Raw genomic sequence first — 15101 nt, 5'->3', positions numbered from 1 at the left:
ACCACGATATATATAGATTAGTTTCACGAAAAAAAACTTCACAAACAAACTTACTTTTGTAATCCAGTTTTTATTTTTTTAACATAGCTATGGTCTAAATTAAGGGACTTTTAATTTCTATCATAATAATTATTTTAAGTGTCTATTTTATAACAAATACATAGAAAAACATTTGTTTAATCATAAATTTTACCACACCTACATATTTTTACTCTAATAAATTATTTCAGCACATAACTTACACTTGACCAACTTGAGTATTATTTACAATTTAAAATGGAACAATTTGATTTATTTAAAGTGTTGACCTCGTTATCGATGTACTTTAACAATAAAATTATTAAAGCAAACAAGTAGACAATTGATTGATATCTAGTGACATCAATCAGTCGATAAAGACCAATTAATAAAATCAATCATTGCAAAGAATTTTTCTCATTGACAAAGTTAAAAAGCAGTTCATACTGCCTTTAGGAAGAAAACAGTTAACAATTAAATAACTGTTGTTGTTGATGTTAGAAATCTATATATCTAGAAAATATTTCTTAAGAAATTACAACATAAATTTACTAAAAATAATATTAATATCGTTATCAATAAAAATGAACAAAAAACAAACAAATATTACAAAAAGACATGAAATGCAACGGTTATACTTATTAAATTGTTAATTTATCAGTATTAGTTATTATATTTATATTATAATGTCATCATGTACATTTGGATATATAAATCCAAGACCTCCTTACATATGCATATATTATGTTGCAGACCCAGAGGATGGTTTATAGCTAGATGGATAGATGTAATTAGAAAAATCCTTAGTTCCAGCAATAATTCTGAGACTCTCATCAAGTGAATCTCACATAAAATGACTTTATAATATTTATGGCTGAGAAATATTTTAAAAAATACGTTGAATACACAAATAGGATTTATTACTACCACTTATTTCTCTAATTATTTATTTTTGTATAAATGTTATATCTGACATACATTGTAGTAGACATAAACAACAAAACTCTAAATGTTTGTATTTAAGCACATCTCTTTCGCCTCCTCTATATTCTTCAATCTATTTAAAGCTTGCCAGTTAGGAGTAATTTTATCTTGGCTCTTTTTCAACACGTCGTCTATTTGGTTAACGCCCATCTAGGGCTACCTTTACCAACGTCTTCACTTATTCGTAACTGATATAATTTCTTTCATAATTCTTTTTTCACTTATTATTTGTCCACATATTCGAACGAATACAATATCCTCCTTCTAAATTTTTATCATTAATACAAAATTCAGGTAACAATTTTCTTCATAAACTTTATACTAACTATACCCGACGAGAATCCTATGGTATAAAGTTTCCGTAATAAACGAATGAATGAAAACATTTTATTGTTCCCTTCAAAGAATAATATAGATTATAAAGATTAATAATATGCACATAAACAAAATTAATAAGTAATTACATAAACTTAATTACAAGAACATAAAATCGAGATAAAGAGGCAATAATCTAAGTTTATAATGTAAGTGTTAATAAGCGCATATTATCGATAGAATCCAATGTGGTAGGACGTAACACAGTTCCGATAAATTTCTGGTAATCTACACTTTAATATCTATGTTTATGATAATTTTCCCATCGGTACTGTTAGAGATAAGGTGATGAAAGTATATGAGTAATATGATCCGGTTTAGCTTATATTATATACAAATTATTTTATATACGTAACAGTCAACGATTTATTGTATTGTTTTATTATATAAAAATATTTCATATTAGCTTTTACCCGCGGCTTCGTTCGCGTTAATACTAATTTTTCTCAACAAGTTTAGTTGTTGGTATAGGTAGAGATGGACCCACTTCCTTTATGGATATATATATATATCCTATCACCTATAAGTTTTTCAGAAGTAAAAACCTATAACCATCTCGATGATAACATCTACCTCTATACCAAAATTCATCATAATCGATTCGGTGGTTTAGGCGTGAAAGCGCAACAAACAAATAAACTCACTTTCGCATTTTTAATATTAGTTAAGATACGAAACAGCCAACCACTTATTGTACTTATTGTTTAGTTTAAATTATATTTAGACGTTCTAATTCGAATTGAAAGTGAACTTAGTTTCCAGCTTATTTTTCAATATTATAACAAATATAGTAACAATACTTGTTATAATGAGACAGTACAATGTAAAACCTGTTGTAATACAAATAACACATTATTTAAATAATATTTCTTAGACTTAATATGCCTCAATCAAATAGGCTCTATATATATATATATATATATATATATATATATATATATATATATATATATATATATATATATATATATATATATATATATATATATATATATATATATATATATATAAGCTAGCACAAAAAGATTGCCGTGTATAGCGTGGCAAAAAGTTTTTCTTACAAAAGTTTAATGACCGTATATTTTGATAATTTTATCCAAATATAAATTGCAAATTATATTTTCAAGTTATAGAAAACTGTCTACATTTTGTCAGCTAAATTGTTGGACAATTAGCTATGTTAATTACAGTCCGTTAATACTCATATTCATGCATGATTTAATGTGAAACTAGGGCGAAACCTAACTAACTTTAATTGATATGCCGGTCTCGATGTGTTTAGCAACTGCTAAGTGACTCAATACGATGCCTTGGCATCTGTTCTTGTATCTTATATGGACTTTGTGTTTTGAAACATATAACTATATAATAACTAGACAATAATTGCTGGTGCATAATTACTTAAAAATAAACTTAACAACGAAATATCCTACTTACTCTAGCTGATATTTTTATATATTTAAATAGATACTGTAAATTGTAAATAAGTGTAATTTCGTCATTTGGCATTTAACAACAAATACAACCACAAACCAAATTAGTATATTTGCAATTGTTGCCCCAGATACTAGGAAGTACTCGTACTTACGTGACACAATATCATCTACATTATCAACTGATAAAAATCTTGGTTCTCATAAAACACGCACATCAATCAACTACACTGTATATACGAAATCAAAATTAAATAATGATAACAAAGTACCTTTTTATGTACTAAAAAATATCTAAAATGATTACCTGATTCTTCGTTTTTTAATCGTTTTTCCAGTTCTTTATCACTTGTTTCTTCTAATCGTGTAACATCTAGTAAGACTCCAGCATCTAAGGAAGCCTCTGTAGCATTACTATCACGTTGGCACAGATTTCCTGTTCTTCTCTTCCTGGTTCCGTAGGTGTGAACAGGCACTATTAATTTAGGACGCGGTATAGAAAAGTCTGAATCTGAACCACTAGATGAACTCTTGGCACTCCTCGAATATACACCACTACTATTTGTTGCACGCTCTTCATTAATACGTTCTTTTGTAACACCAAAGGATAATAGATCATTAAATCTATCATACCTATCATCACTTTTCACTCTCACTGTACCATACATTTTTCCATATTTTTCACGTTTAACTTGTGACGAATTACTATTGAAAGTCCGATTTTCACTTTCTTTCCCAAGATCAATATTATGAAACCCATTATTCGTTGGGTTCATAGATGGTTGCTTAGACTGTAGTTTATACATTTCATACTGCATCATTGTCAGCTGTTCGCTTGGAGACAGATTACGTTTTGGTTGAGTGACAGTAACGTCATTGTGGGATTTATTATCAGGCTGAACAACGTCGAGATAAGCTCGGAGTGGAGCTCTTCCTTCGCTCTTAACTCTCATAGATTTAGAGCGAAAACTTGGTTTAATGTTTTCAATACGTTCATTTCGTTCGTTCGTAGTTTGTATAGTGTGATTAGGAAGTTGTTCGCATGTAGATAATGACTCATTAATGGGCCGCATGTACAGTCCTAAATCTTCCGCTTCACAACCCACTTCGAGATCTTGTTTCCCTAAATTAGATTTCATTGGACTCAAATCTAATGTTGCCATTGAATTAATTAATTGATACATTTTATCATTGCTAAAAGCACTTACACTTCCGCTATGTATATCGTTATTAGTATGATTTTTATCCTTTTTTGGATCTTTTTGTAATTGTTTTAATTTATCACTATCAGTATCATTATTTTGTTGACTAACTCTTGAATAATATTCATAATAGGATTCTGAAGACGGGTCTGGTGGTACGGGTCCAGGATCCGGTAATGGGTAATTATTTTTTTTCGAATCTACTTTTCTCTGTCGATGTGCATATTTAAGAGAATCTTTACGCTGTGGTGGAATAGGAGGCTGTTTTTCGTGCGCTCCAAATGCTTCTATATCCCATTCGGTAAAATTTCTTCTTTTAACACGTCTCAACGTTGAAGGCTTATACCCATTTGGCATATCCTTAAAACTGAAACTATGTTTCAATTTATTTTGCACAATGAGATTATTATTAGCTCTGGCTTTCTCTTCTATATTTTGTTGATATTTTGCTAACTGAGATATGTTTTCATTGGATACATTATAAGAATAGTTATAGCCATTATCTTCAGCGGAATATGTTTTAGTATCATAATTTCTGTCATTAATATGGCCCACATCTCTACAAGATTTACTTCTAGAAATCGTATTATATTTTACTTTATTTGAGCTATTGTCATTTTCGTTATATGTACCGAGATTACGAGCTCCAACCCAATTTGCAGCATAAACAAGGTCCATAGTCCTATCAGTGATAGAAAGCCAAGGGTCCTCCATGACCACTTTCCCTGGGTAGTGTTTAATTTTCATTTTGCTCTGATAATAACTGAGGACTTTTTTCTAGAAGCCTGAAGCAATTTTTCACAAATTTTATGTATACCTGATAATTTTAATTCCATCTTTATTTCTGGATTATTTATTCACCAACACTGCACGGTAACATTTACGTCCGTAACTATAAAATGTTAATACACCTATTATTTCCACATTTTAATTACTACAAATGTCATATCATTTGACGGGGCCAAATCCGAATTGTCGTGGAATTTTTACCACTCACGGAACGATCTTGGCGCAAATTTTTTTCATTTTGAAGTTCGTTTCTTAAATTTCGTGGACCACGGTTTTGCCCAAATGCATTTATTATTATTCACTACGTAAACCTGTAAATTTATTACATATATCACATAATTATAAACAGATATGTATAGCAATGGAATGATTTTGTAGTAGTAATGCAGCTTATAACAGAATATTGAATATAGTAAGTCCCTTCTTAAGTCTTTTTTTACGAAATTGTGTGCAACAGGTTGTCTTTATTTATAAATCTTTGTAAGTATACAAAATAGCCTGTGATTTATTATGATTTCACAATAGGAGCGGATGCGTCACGGGATACAAGCACGCATTGCCCAAGAGTCTTTGGAGCATCACCGTAAGCCACAAGGAAGTGGCAAGTAGGTCTTGATAGTCCATCAAACGAATGCAAATGGAACCTTGTTACGTAATAATTAGATAATGGAGCTGAGCGAGTGTAAGCAGTTAGCATCTGCCACAAAAGTCATCTTGTAACATTTATTGTTGTTATCATCATATTTGCATTTTTACTGGTATTCTTTACGAATATGAAATTTATAATATTGAATATTGTAGGCATAAATGATAAATATTATGTATATGTCAAAAATATTTCTAATCGAATCGTTATATTTTATGAGTTTTTAACGCGCAAATTAATTTGATCAATCATTAAACGCATGATCAAGTTAGTAGGAAACGATTTCTAGGCACCAAGCGATGAACGGGTAAAAACCAGTTCATTGGTCCACATATGCAGTCAACTGGTCAGCGATGATACGTGAGAATAGTATCCAGGAACTTAAGAAATCACAGTCACCCAAATAAGCAATCAGTAAACAAACTTAAATTAATCAAAATAAAACTGTCCACTGTTTTTTAAGTAATGAACAATTATAAGAATATTTGAAATAAAAGACATTGCTTATATGTATTAAAAATACAAATTGTCTCGACGTGTATAACTAGATATGCGACATATAGTAATTTTATAAGATTTAATAACTGTAATTAAAACAACAATATAAAAGATTTTATTTATAAAATTACATATAATAAGCTTCATTTTATTAAAAAAAAAACGATAAGGCCTCTTCATTATTTCTAATAATGTTATGTATTTGCAAAACCTATCTAAAGATAAATAAAAAAATCCATATTTCTCCAAAAATAATATCGAATATATTTAAACCTACAACGGTATGGTAAACAAAATTATATGTACTAATTCTTTATTCTATTCAATTTGTTAGAATTACATTTCACCATAAAAATAACGTATACTGAATTTGAATCGTATAAATTACATTGAATACTTTTGTAACATGATCGTAACGTACCTATGCTAGATGCAATATTGAAACGCTAACTTTCTATGCTCTGATGACCTTAATAATGAGTTAAGTATTATAGTAATATCTCGATAAGATCATTGTTATCTATATGGTTTATTGTTGTTCATACGTACAATGTCAGAATTAAATCTGGCAATGGGTATCAATTCAACTTTCCCATCTACCTTATGATGACAACTGTCAACAAATCAGTTTATCATTAAAGTTACATACAAAGTATCAATTTTAAAATGAAGTATTGAACAAATTATTATTTAAACGAATTTCAATTAATAGACCAGTAGTTATTTAATCCTATAATTGAAACTAGAATAGCTTATAGGACAAAACTCCTAAATGCATTATGAAATTATAAAATATTATAAATAACCTAAATACTAACTTAGTCTAACTAATCGTGTTTAGAAGTTCTTTGTTGTATGTTAAGCATGAAGGCAGACATAGAAAGCTCGGGTCTCGAACATTAATATGCTAAAATATCTTTACCGTGAAGACAACGTTCCGAAATACTTTCACGACATGTACGAGTAGTGCACGCAAACATAAACCGCTTGCAGTAACCTTGGTGCATGAGAGCCCTCGTAATTCAACTTTCAGTTAACTTTGCAAATGATTAATCCTAAGTATAACTGTTTTTAATATATTGCTATGGAATAAAAACTGATTAACAAATGTTATTGCTTTTATATATCTATCAAACAAAACGAAATATTTTTATAATCATTCCATGGTTATACAAGTAACAAACATAAAGAGAAATAATGTTGTGAACAAAGGTGATATAATTTAATATCTTTTATTTGTTATAGGCACTAGGTATCCTAAAAATATATTTAATGCAATGAAAGCTGCATCTTTCACAGAAAAAAACACTTCGATACATTAACATTTCTACACATTTTTACCACTGTCAAACTAATTGTTCAACAGAAACTATTTATGTATAATACAAACACTTCCAATACTGTAGGTCATTGTTTCTTTGACGTTGAACACGATCGCGCCTATTATAAATTCGGAACGCGATACATAGAGAACGCAGCGACCAATCACGCCAGCGTCACTCCGCCTACTGCTCTACTCAGATCCGATCGACTCCTGCGCACGCATCGCTGGCGTGTGCGAACGAGACACATTCGTCATGGATAGAGACAAAACATGTACCTGAATTTAAAAAGCTTCTATAGATGACAAAAGGTGAGCAAGACGCTGAACCCCCTTTATAGCTAAGTACTAGAATTTATTTCAATAAAGCAAAAGTTCGAAAATAACTATTTTAAAATACTATAAAAACTTAATTTAAGCGTTCCCTCTTATCAGGCAATTAAATCGTGAATTTTCTCCAACCGTCACTATTTTTTACCATATTTATTATTCTTGTCTTCCCTTTAAGACATGACGACGATGATGCTTTGACCCTTGTTTTTTACCTTTTATTTTTCCTTTAAGATGTCCTTTATAAAGTCATCGTGTCGTAAATGGGAGTCCAGTGTTTTGTCCTCTTCTATTCTATTCTATATTATTTTAATTAATGTTCTTCTCTAAATTATCCTTTTCAAGATTTCCTCGTTTGTTACTTTTTTGTCCAGTTTTTCTTTTTTATTCTTCTCTCTGTTCATATTTTCAATGCCTCGAACTTTCTTATATTATATATATTATTTTATTATTATAGGCTTGTTTTGTGATTGCTTTTCTAGATTTAATATTCAACATGTACCTACCGTTATTTATGGTTGTACTCTCTCCAAGTATCATAATTAATTAGGAAAACTTAAGACATCACAAACAAAATATTTGTTTTTATGTTAATATTTTTACACAGAAAACCAATAAAGATAACATATTTTTTTAATCTCCGTTTAGTTAGATACTTTTGTTTTCTGACATGTCAATCCCATTATATCTAAGATAACGACATTTGTAACGGTAAATGTAAATTAACATATTTATCTTTCTGATTGTTTTACCCTGTTTATCTTAGACTTGAATATAAATTATTATGAACTTCTTTTTTAATTGTAAAAAGTATGTATCAAATTTGACCAAATGAATTCAAATGGATGTTAAAAGTAGAGCGACATTTTGTTGTTTAAATGTAATAAGTATTTGGTGAAGGTGAACAAAAAAGTGAATTGGTGCAAGGCATCATCCATGACCGGATTAGTTAGTGAAATATTTGTAAAGTGAAGGTCAAAACCTCCAAGTCTGGAACAGTTACTTATATAAATATCACAGTGGTAATATTATTATTAGTAGTAATATAAAGATCAATAATTATTTCTGGTTTATCATCACTCCTCACCAATTTAATTTCGAAAAATATTTTTAAATACCAGGCAATTTTATTTTCTAAATTTTTTAATTCATAAATATCTAACAATCTTTACTTCAATTAAAAACGATATATATTATGCAAATTAACTAACTTTCATTAGGTAATAAAAGAACATAAAATTTGAATGTAAAATCATCCAACCTATAAAAGTACATAATAAAAACGCAAATTCCGATCCAAAATCCGATTACTTGTAAATGTTTAGAGTACCAATGATTACTCTATACGTAATATACGATCTTTTTATTTATTCAGATGTTTCATTTAAAACTTTTCGGTAATTGATAATAGTAAGGTTATATGATATTATATTTGCAACATCTATACATTCAATCTATTCATTTAAGTAGATATGCATATTATTATATTTGTATGATATAAGATCAGTAAGAACTTAGATTTTAAATCGATTCATATCTCGAAATAAATATTGAATAAGGGTTTAAACTGTTTTAACTGTTCAAAGGAGTTCTTAATTCTGCTGTTAGATATTAGTTACCTAGTTCTTCATAACACAAGGCAGTCTAGCTTGAAGAACAGGTGATTTAGGATGTAGCTTGAAGATCAGGTTATTTTATCATTTAATTTGTTTTTATTTATAATTTATATTTTTTATTTTAGTAAAGTGTAGTGTGGTCTTTGAAAAATAATTGATATTACTGATCGAGATATGTGTTTATATAATATATACATATATATATATATATATATGTATATATATATATATATATATATATATATAATACTACAAATAAAGTAATCAAAATGGTACACTATATACCTACTAAAAATTGTTTTAAGTTATTGAGTACCGTACTTATTGTATATTATAATTGTAGAAGTTTTTAATTTCTATAGACAACAAGAACTGTATTTCTTTTTAAATATGTATATTAGCAGACATAATTTTATTTTAATAAGTACCACTGCATAGATACTAGTAATTTTAGATAAAGTTCGCGAACCGAAAGTTCAAGTAAAAGTAGAAATGCTAATCGGATGCTATCTTGAGTTTTCATTTGTGACGCAATCACAGCGGTCAAGGCTGCAAAGATCACGGTTTCACTTTCTCATTGTACAATGGACATTTGTAAAACATGTGGTATTTCAATCAGAAATCATTTTATAACTTATTGTATTTACATCAAAGAACCATTACCACTTTTTCATGACCTCTAGGCTAAGCCAGATTGTTATGTGAACAGTTTTGTATTAAATTTACTTGATTATTTTCTCACGTTTACAATTTAAAGCATACTATGGCCATTGTCATTACCCTCTTTGTTGCATACTATTTTTATAAAATGATTAAATTCTTTATGACTATTATTTAATATTACTAATAATATGTAATAAATATTTTTTGTTTAAGTGGACTTAATAATAAGCATTTTCGAATCGTAATTTTTTTAAGAATCTACCGCCCAGTTCAATATCCAATTTCAGCTGAGAAAAACGGGCAAGAAATATAGCTATATTTTTTTTTAAATAAAAATTATGTTTATAACAACAAATTATAAATGGATAAAATTACTGCTATAAGATTATTGATAGCAAGGTTTGTAACGTTAAAGCAGTATAAAGTAAGCGAACTTAAAAATATCTGGTATTCATGTAAATCATATTCTTGAATTATGTTACCAGAGGGAGATTTTGTACAAAAGTAGTTTGCTTGGACACCTCTATCTGATTCATGTTTCTACCGTGAAGTTGTTGTGTTTACATGGCTGTGTTTCGGTTTTGAAGGATGGGATATGGCAGTGAATTTACAGAGTACATAGTAATAACACCTGAGTCCTCCGGAATGGCAACGCATCGGGTATCTTGGACGAAACAGTATACTCTGTTATATCCATGGTACTGTTCATGTCTATAGGCGACGGCTATCACTTTTCATCAGGTGGGCCGTCAGCATGTTTGCCATTCTAAGTTGCATAAAAAAAAATTGCACAAGTGTAGCGGAGAACAATCTCTAATCCAAGATTAATATAAAATATTATTTAACCTACTTCCAGCAGGCAAAGCTGCATATAGAGATAGTTTATAATGCACCAAGTAACTTGCTTATAATAGTTTTAATGCAACAAGTTATGAATAGAATTTATGAGAATTAACGGTATGCTCTCCCGAGCCCTGGCGTGTTTAATTGAACAATGAAACTATAAATGGCACGCCATGCGGGCAGTCGCCCCTTCTGTTCAAATGAAACATATTGTTTGTACTGTACCATTCTTTATAAACCATTCAACCCTTCAGTTTCTATTGATCGTGAGGATATTCTAACTATATATACATGTACTGTATACATATACTTTTATATTATACATAATTTTTTTTGTTTTACATTTTTTTATGCTTATTATTTATATAAATTAAAACATAACTTAAATATGCAAGTATTGCAGATATTCATCGTTAGGCATAGTCTTTTTGAAATGCCTACCACTATGTGTAGGCTTTTCGCATCCAAGCATTTTCAGCCTTACAGTTTATACTTCTACATATGCACATATATTAACAAAATATATTCATAAGGATAAGATGCTCATTAAGTATTACTATACATTATAATAAATTCGATTTCAAACTATCAATTCTGTGTTTTATATTATATTACATATACTTATATTACAAGATAGTCTTAGTCAACTCTAAATCAATTTTAAAAAGTCTATTTTCTTACCGTGTTGGTGTAATATTAATGCTGTTACAAAATCTGTTAAATATTTGGTTTTATATTAATTTTGTCGCTTAATGTGGAGCAAACTTATAAATAACCTTTCTTTAAAATTATCCACTTTGAAAGTATGATGAATATCTAATTCATTATTGCACGGTGTTCAGAGCATTCCTTGGAGAAATCTTGATATGGATGGTCACTTCAACAGAATGCACTATTGAGAATATTATAGATAATGAACTCTAATACCCTACAAATTAACTTCAAATTAATACACAGCGGGTATCTAAGTTCTATTAGTGTGTCACTCGACTAATAATATTCTATGGTCACGTTATGAAAATCATAAACAAAGTAAATTATCATAGTTATATAGTTTCTAACATTTTTTAATTTGTGTATTATTTTTTTTTTTTTTTTTTTTTTTTTTTTTTTTTTTTTTTTTTATACAACTTAGAATGGCAAACAAACTGACGATCGACCCGATAGAAAGTGGTAACCGTCGCCTATAGACATGAGCAGTACCATGGACATAACAGTATACACACATACTGTTTCGCCCATGATACCCCCCATGCGTTGCCATTCCTAAGGACTCAGATGTTATTCCTCTGTACCCAGTAAATTCACGCTTAATTTAAATTGATGTTTATAACAGATATAATAAAGAGAATAAAACACATTTTTTACTAGATATTATATATAATTAAGGTTTAAAGATAACACTATTTTACTGTAATATAATACTGTTTTCTTTAATAAGTGTCACATGGTTCATACAAGCATAGATCGTCTGGCCCTTAAGCTAAAAAGAAGCCAGGTGACGAAAATCTGGAACAACTGACAACCTAGAACATGCAAATTCGAGTTAATTAAATAAAAATTCGTTTTCTAAATTGGCTTAAACAGAAACGAGCCCTATAAGTCATAATTGAAAAGCTACGTGCACACTTCGCGAATCGTCTAAGCAGTTGCTCTACTTTCAAGACAACAAATGAATTATTAGTTAAAATGAAAATAAAATAAAATCGAGCCATAAAAACAAATTCTAAACATTTCATCATAATAGTGATAGACTGTGGAGTCTAAAGAACTCTCTTTACATTTCGTAGTACAAAAGGTCTGCAGCCACAATTGCTGCTTTAAGGGGTAATGCTTTTCTAATGCACCATCCATCTGCGTTTGATGGTAATTTTGACACAATAATGTCGAACTGCATGAAACATTAAACCTTATATTGTGCAATATCCCTTGGATATTCGGAAATTACCTGATGCAACGATTTGAACGAACCATGACACGTTATTGCGACATGCCACCATAATTTATGATACTTCTATAACGCTAATATTAAAAGTGTAAAACAAACAAGGTCACTACAGATTGTAATCACACAGAAGGTACAGTTATAGTTCCTTTCACGAAACCAGACATAATTAAAGACATAATTAGTGAATTGTAAAAAGAATATGCAAATATTAAAACAAGGTAATTTATTTACCTTACCCATCTACTAATACGTATATTGCAATAACGTTTCTTGAATTGTTTATAAAGTAAAAGACAAAGTAAAAGTTTTGTACAAATTCTTTTCATTTGCAAATTTTACTTCGAAATTTATAATTAATAAAGTGAATCTGAACATTAGTGCAAAAAAATATCGGTTGAAAAACGACAAAAAATGTGCACCCTCTCATATGTCTTGACAGGTGGGTAAGTTGTGCATGGGAAGCTCTTTTTTTGTCCTTTTTCGATAACACCTGGTATTTACCAGAGGAAGACTTTGAACAAAAGTCGATTGCTTGGGTACCTCTGTCCCATTCGTGTTTCAACCGTGAAGCAGTTGTGTTTGCATGGGTATATTTCAGTTTGAAGGGTGGGATATGGCAATGAATTTACAGGGTACAGAGGAATAACACCGGAGTCCTCAGGATTGGCACCACATGGGAGATATTATGGGCGAAACCGTATACTCTGTTATGTCCATAGTACTGCTCATGTCTGTAGGCGACGGTTACCACTTTCCATCAGGTGAGCCGTCAACTTGTTTGCTATTACTATTCTAAGTTGTATAAAAAAGTATTTGTCATAGCTTTTACCAGTATTGATATAAAACTAGAATATTGTCTGCTTCATAATGAAATATCTATAATTTAAGATTGTGTTTCACAAGACAAAAAACCGCCTTCAATCGAGACAAAATCAATTTTGATAAAATTTCTGAGAGAAGCGAAAAAAAATACAATCTGAAGGTATATCCTATCATATAAAAAAAAAGTATTTTCTAAATCAGTTATAACTGACAGAGTTATGAGATAACAAACGAAAATAATACCACCGAATTAAGAATCTACTTCTTTTTTGAAGTGGATAGAAAAGTATGTTTTAACGTACACACACATTTCAATACACCATAGTGTATTTTCAATCGAAGTACCTACTGATATCAGCGCCGCTGTCGGTATGAAAAACAATTAATGCAAAACGAGCTATTTAATAGTCGCGACCTTTCTGAAAGTAAGACGCAACTAACTTACGATATATTGATCATTAAAATAACAAACGTAATAACTAATATTACAATTATGTTGTTTTAAAATCATTACGTACATTGAGTAGAAAACTTAAATAAAGTTTAACATCTTAATTTCAAGAATTTGATTAATTACAATTTACTTATCTTAATGATTAAATAATATGTTTCACAAAAAAAAAAAACAAATTCTATTGTAACAAAACCTATTTCATTTTAATGTAGAAACTAAACCAATGAAGAGAATTTAATAAAATTTCTATTGAACCGATCTATAAGTAGGTATATCCTTTTAGATAAAAAAAATGTTCCAAATCTGTTCAGAACTAACGGAAGTTATAAGGTAACAAACAAAAAAACAAAAAAAAATACAAACAAATTGAGAACCACCTTCTTTTTGAACTCGGTTTAAAAATAACATTTAAAGTATTATTTTAAATGTTAACCTGTTCAATATATACATGTTATTTTATCTATGTATGTAAATGGACACGAAGCTTGAAAAGAGAAATCAGGGTAAGACATCACATCTCTGAGATAAAGAAAGATACCGAATTCACAAACAGTACAATGCAACAATTAATGCAAATAAAATAGATATTTTCTACAACATTATTACGATGGGAAAGGGATTGTTAGTAATGGGGTCTAACTGACCCATTGCCTGCAATACACCTTATCAGGTCGACCTCCACGTGGTATCTCCTGGAAAACCATCACGGTTAATTCTAGAGGAATTCGTCACGATGAGCTAACTGCCCTGCCTTTTCATCCTCAACTATCACCTCTGGTACCCCGCCAGTGTATTCCAATAGTGTAGGCGGGGTTACCATTCCATTATCACACATTAAAAAAAAACATTACGAAGAATGCAATCATAAATCAGTACCGAACAAATTAATATTAGTGTATTAGTAATAGTTATTCATAACCTGGGTGATTTAAATACCTATTATTATTAAATCTATTTGTATCTGTAGTACTAAGAATTCATTAACAGTTAGTGTCATCACTTTGCTTCTATTTTGCATTGAATGTAAACTTAGATAAGTATTACTAGGAAGGAATAAAATCATGCACGATATCAAATTTCTTGCAACAACAATTTATATTAGATGTATATAATCTATCTTCGTGGTAGGTCTGTTATAAAAAGGTAGGAGAATTGAATA

The 15101-nt window shown here is 29.7% G+C and overlaps 1 protein-coding gene across 4 annotated transcripts in view; it reads right to left on the bottom strand.

Annotated features, from left to right (window-relative positions):
* The window catches only part of LOC113516069 (cGMP-dependent protein kinase, isozyme 2 forms cD4/T1/T3A/T3B), a 146347-nt gene that overhangs the window by 25385 nt on the left and 105861 nt on the right, over window positions 1-15101 (bottom strand). Inside the window, exon 1 of one of the 4 annotated variants that reach the window (XM_026900416.3) lies at window positions 3118-4955. The exons of the other annotated variants lie outside the window; for them this stretch is intronic. Coding sequence (XP_026756217.2) covers window positions 3118-4759 — 1642 coding nt within the window. The 5' untranslated portion in view covers window positions 4760-4955. Of the gene's footprint in view, window positions 1-3117; window positions 4956-15101 lie in introns of those variants that run through there. 4 annotated transcript variants of the gene reach the window in all.

The sequence above is a fragment of the Galleria mellonella genome, unplaced genomic scaffold (assembly GCF_026898425.1).
Source record: "Galleria mellonella isolate WM207_F2 unplaced genomic scaffold, CSIRO_AGI_GalMel_v1 utg74, whole genome shotgun sequence".
NCBI lineage: Eukaryota > Metazoa > Arthropoda > Insecta > Lepidoptera > Pyralidae > Galleria > Galleria mellonella.
The sequence above is the reverse complement of the archived record's forward strand: the minus strand, read 5'-3'. Positions and strand labels throughout refer to the sequence as shown.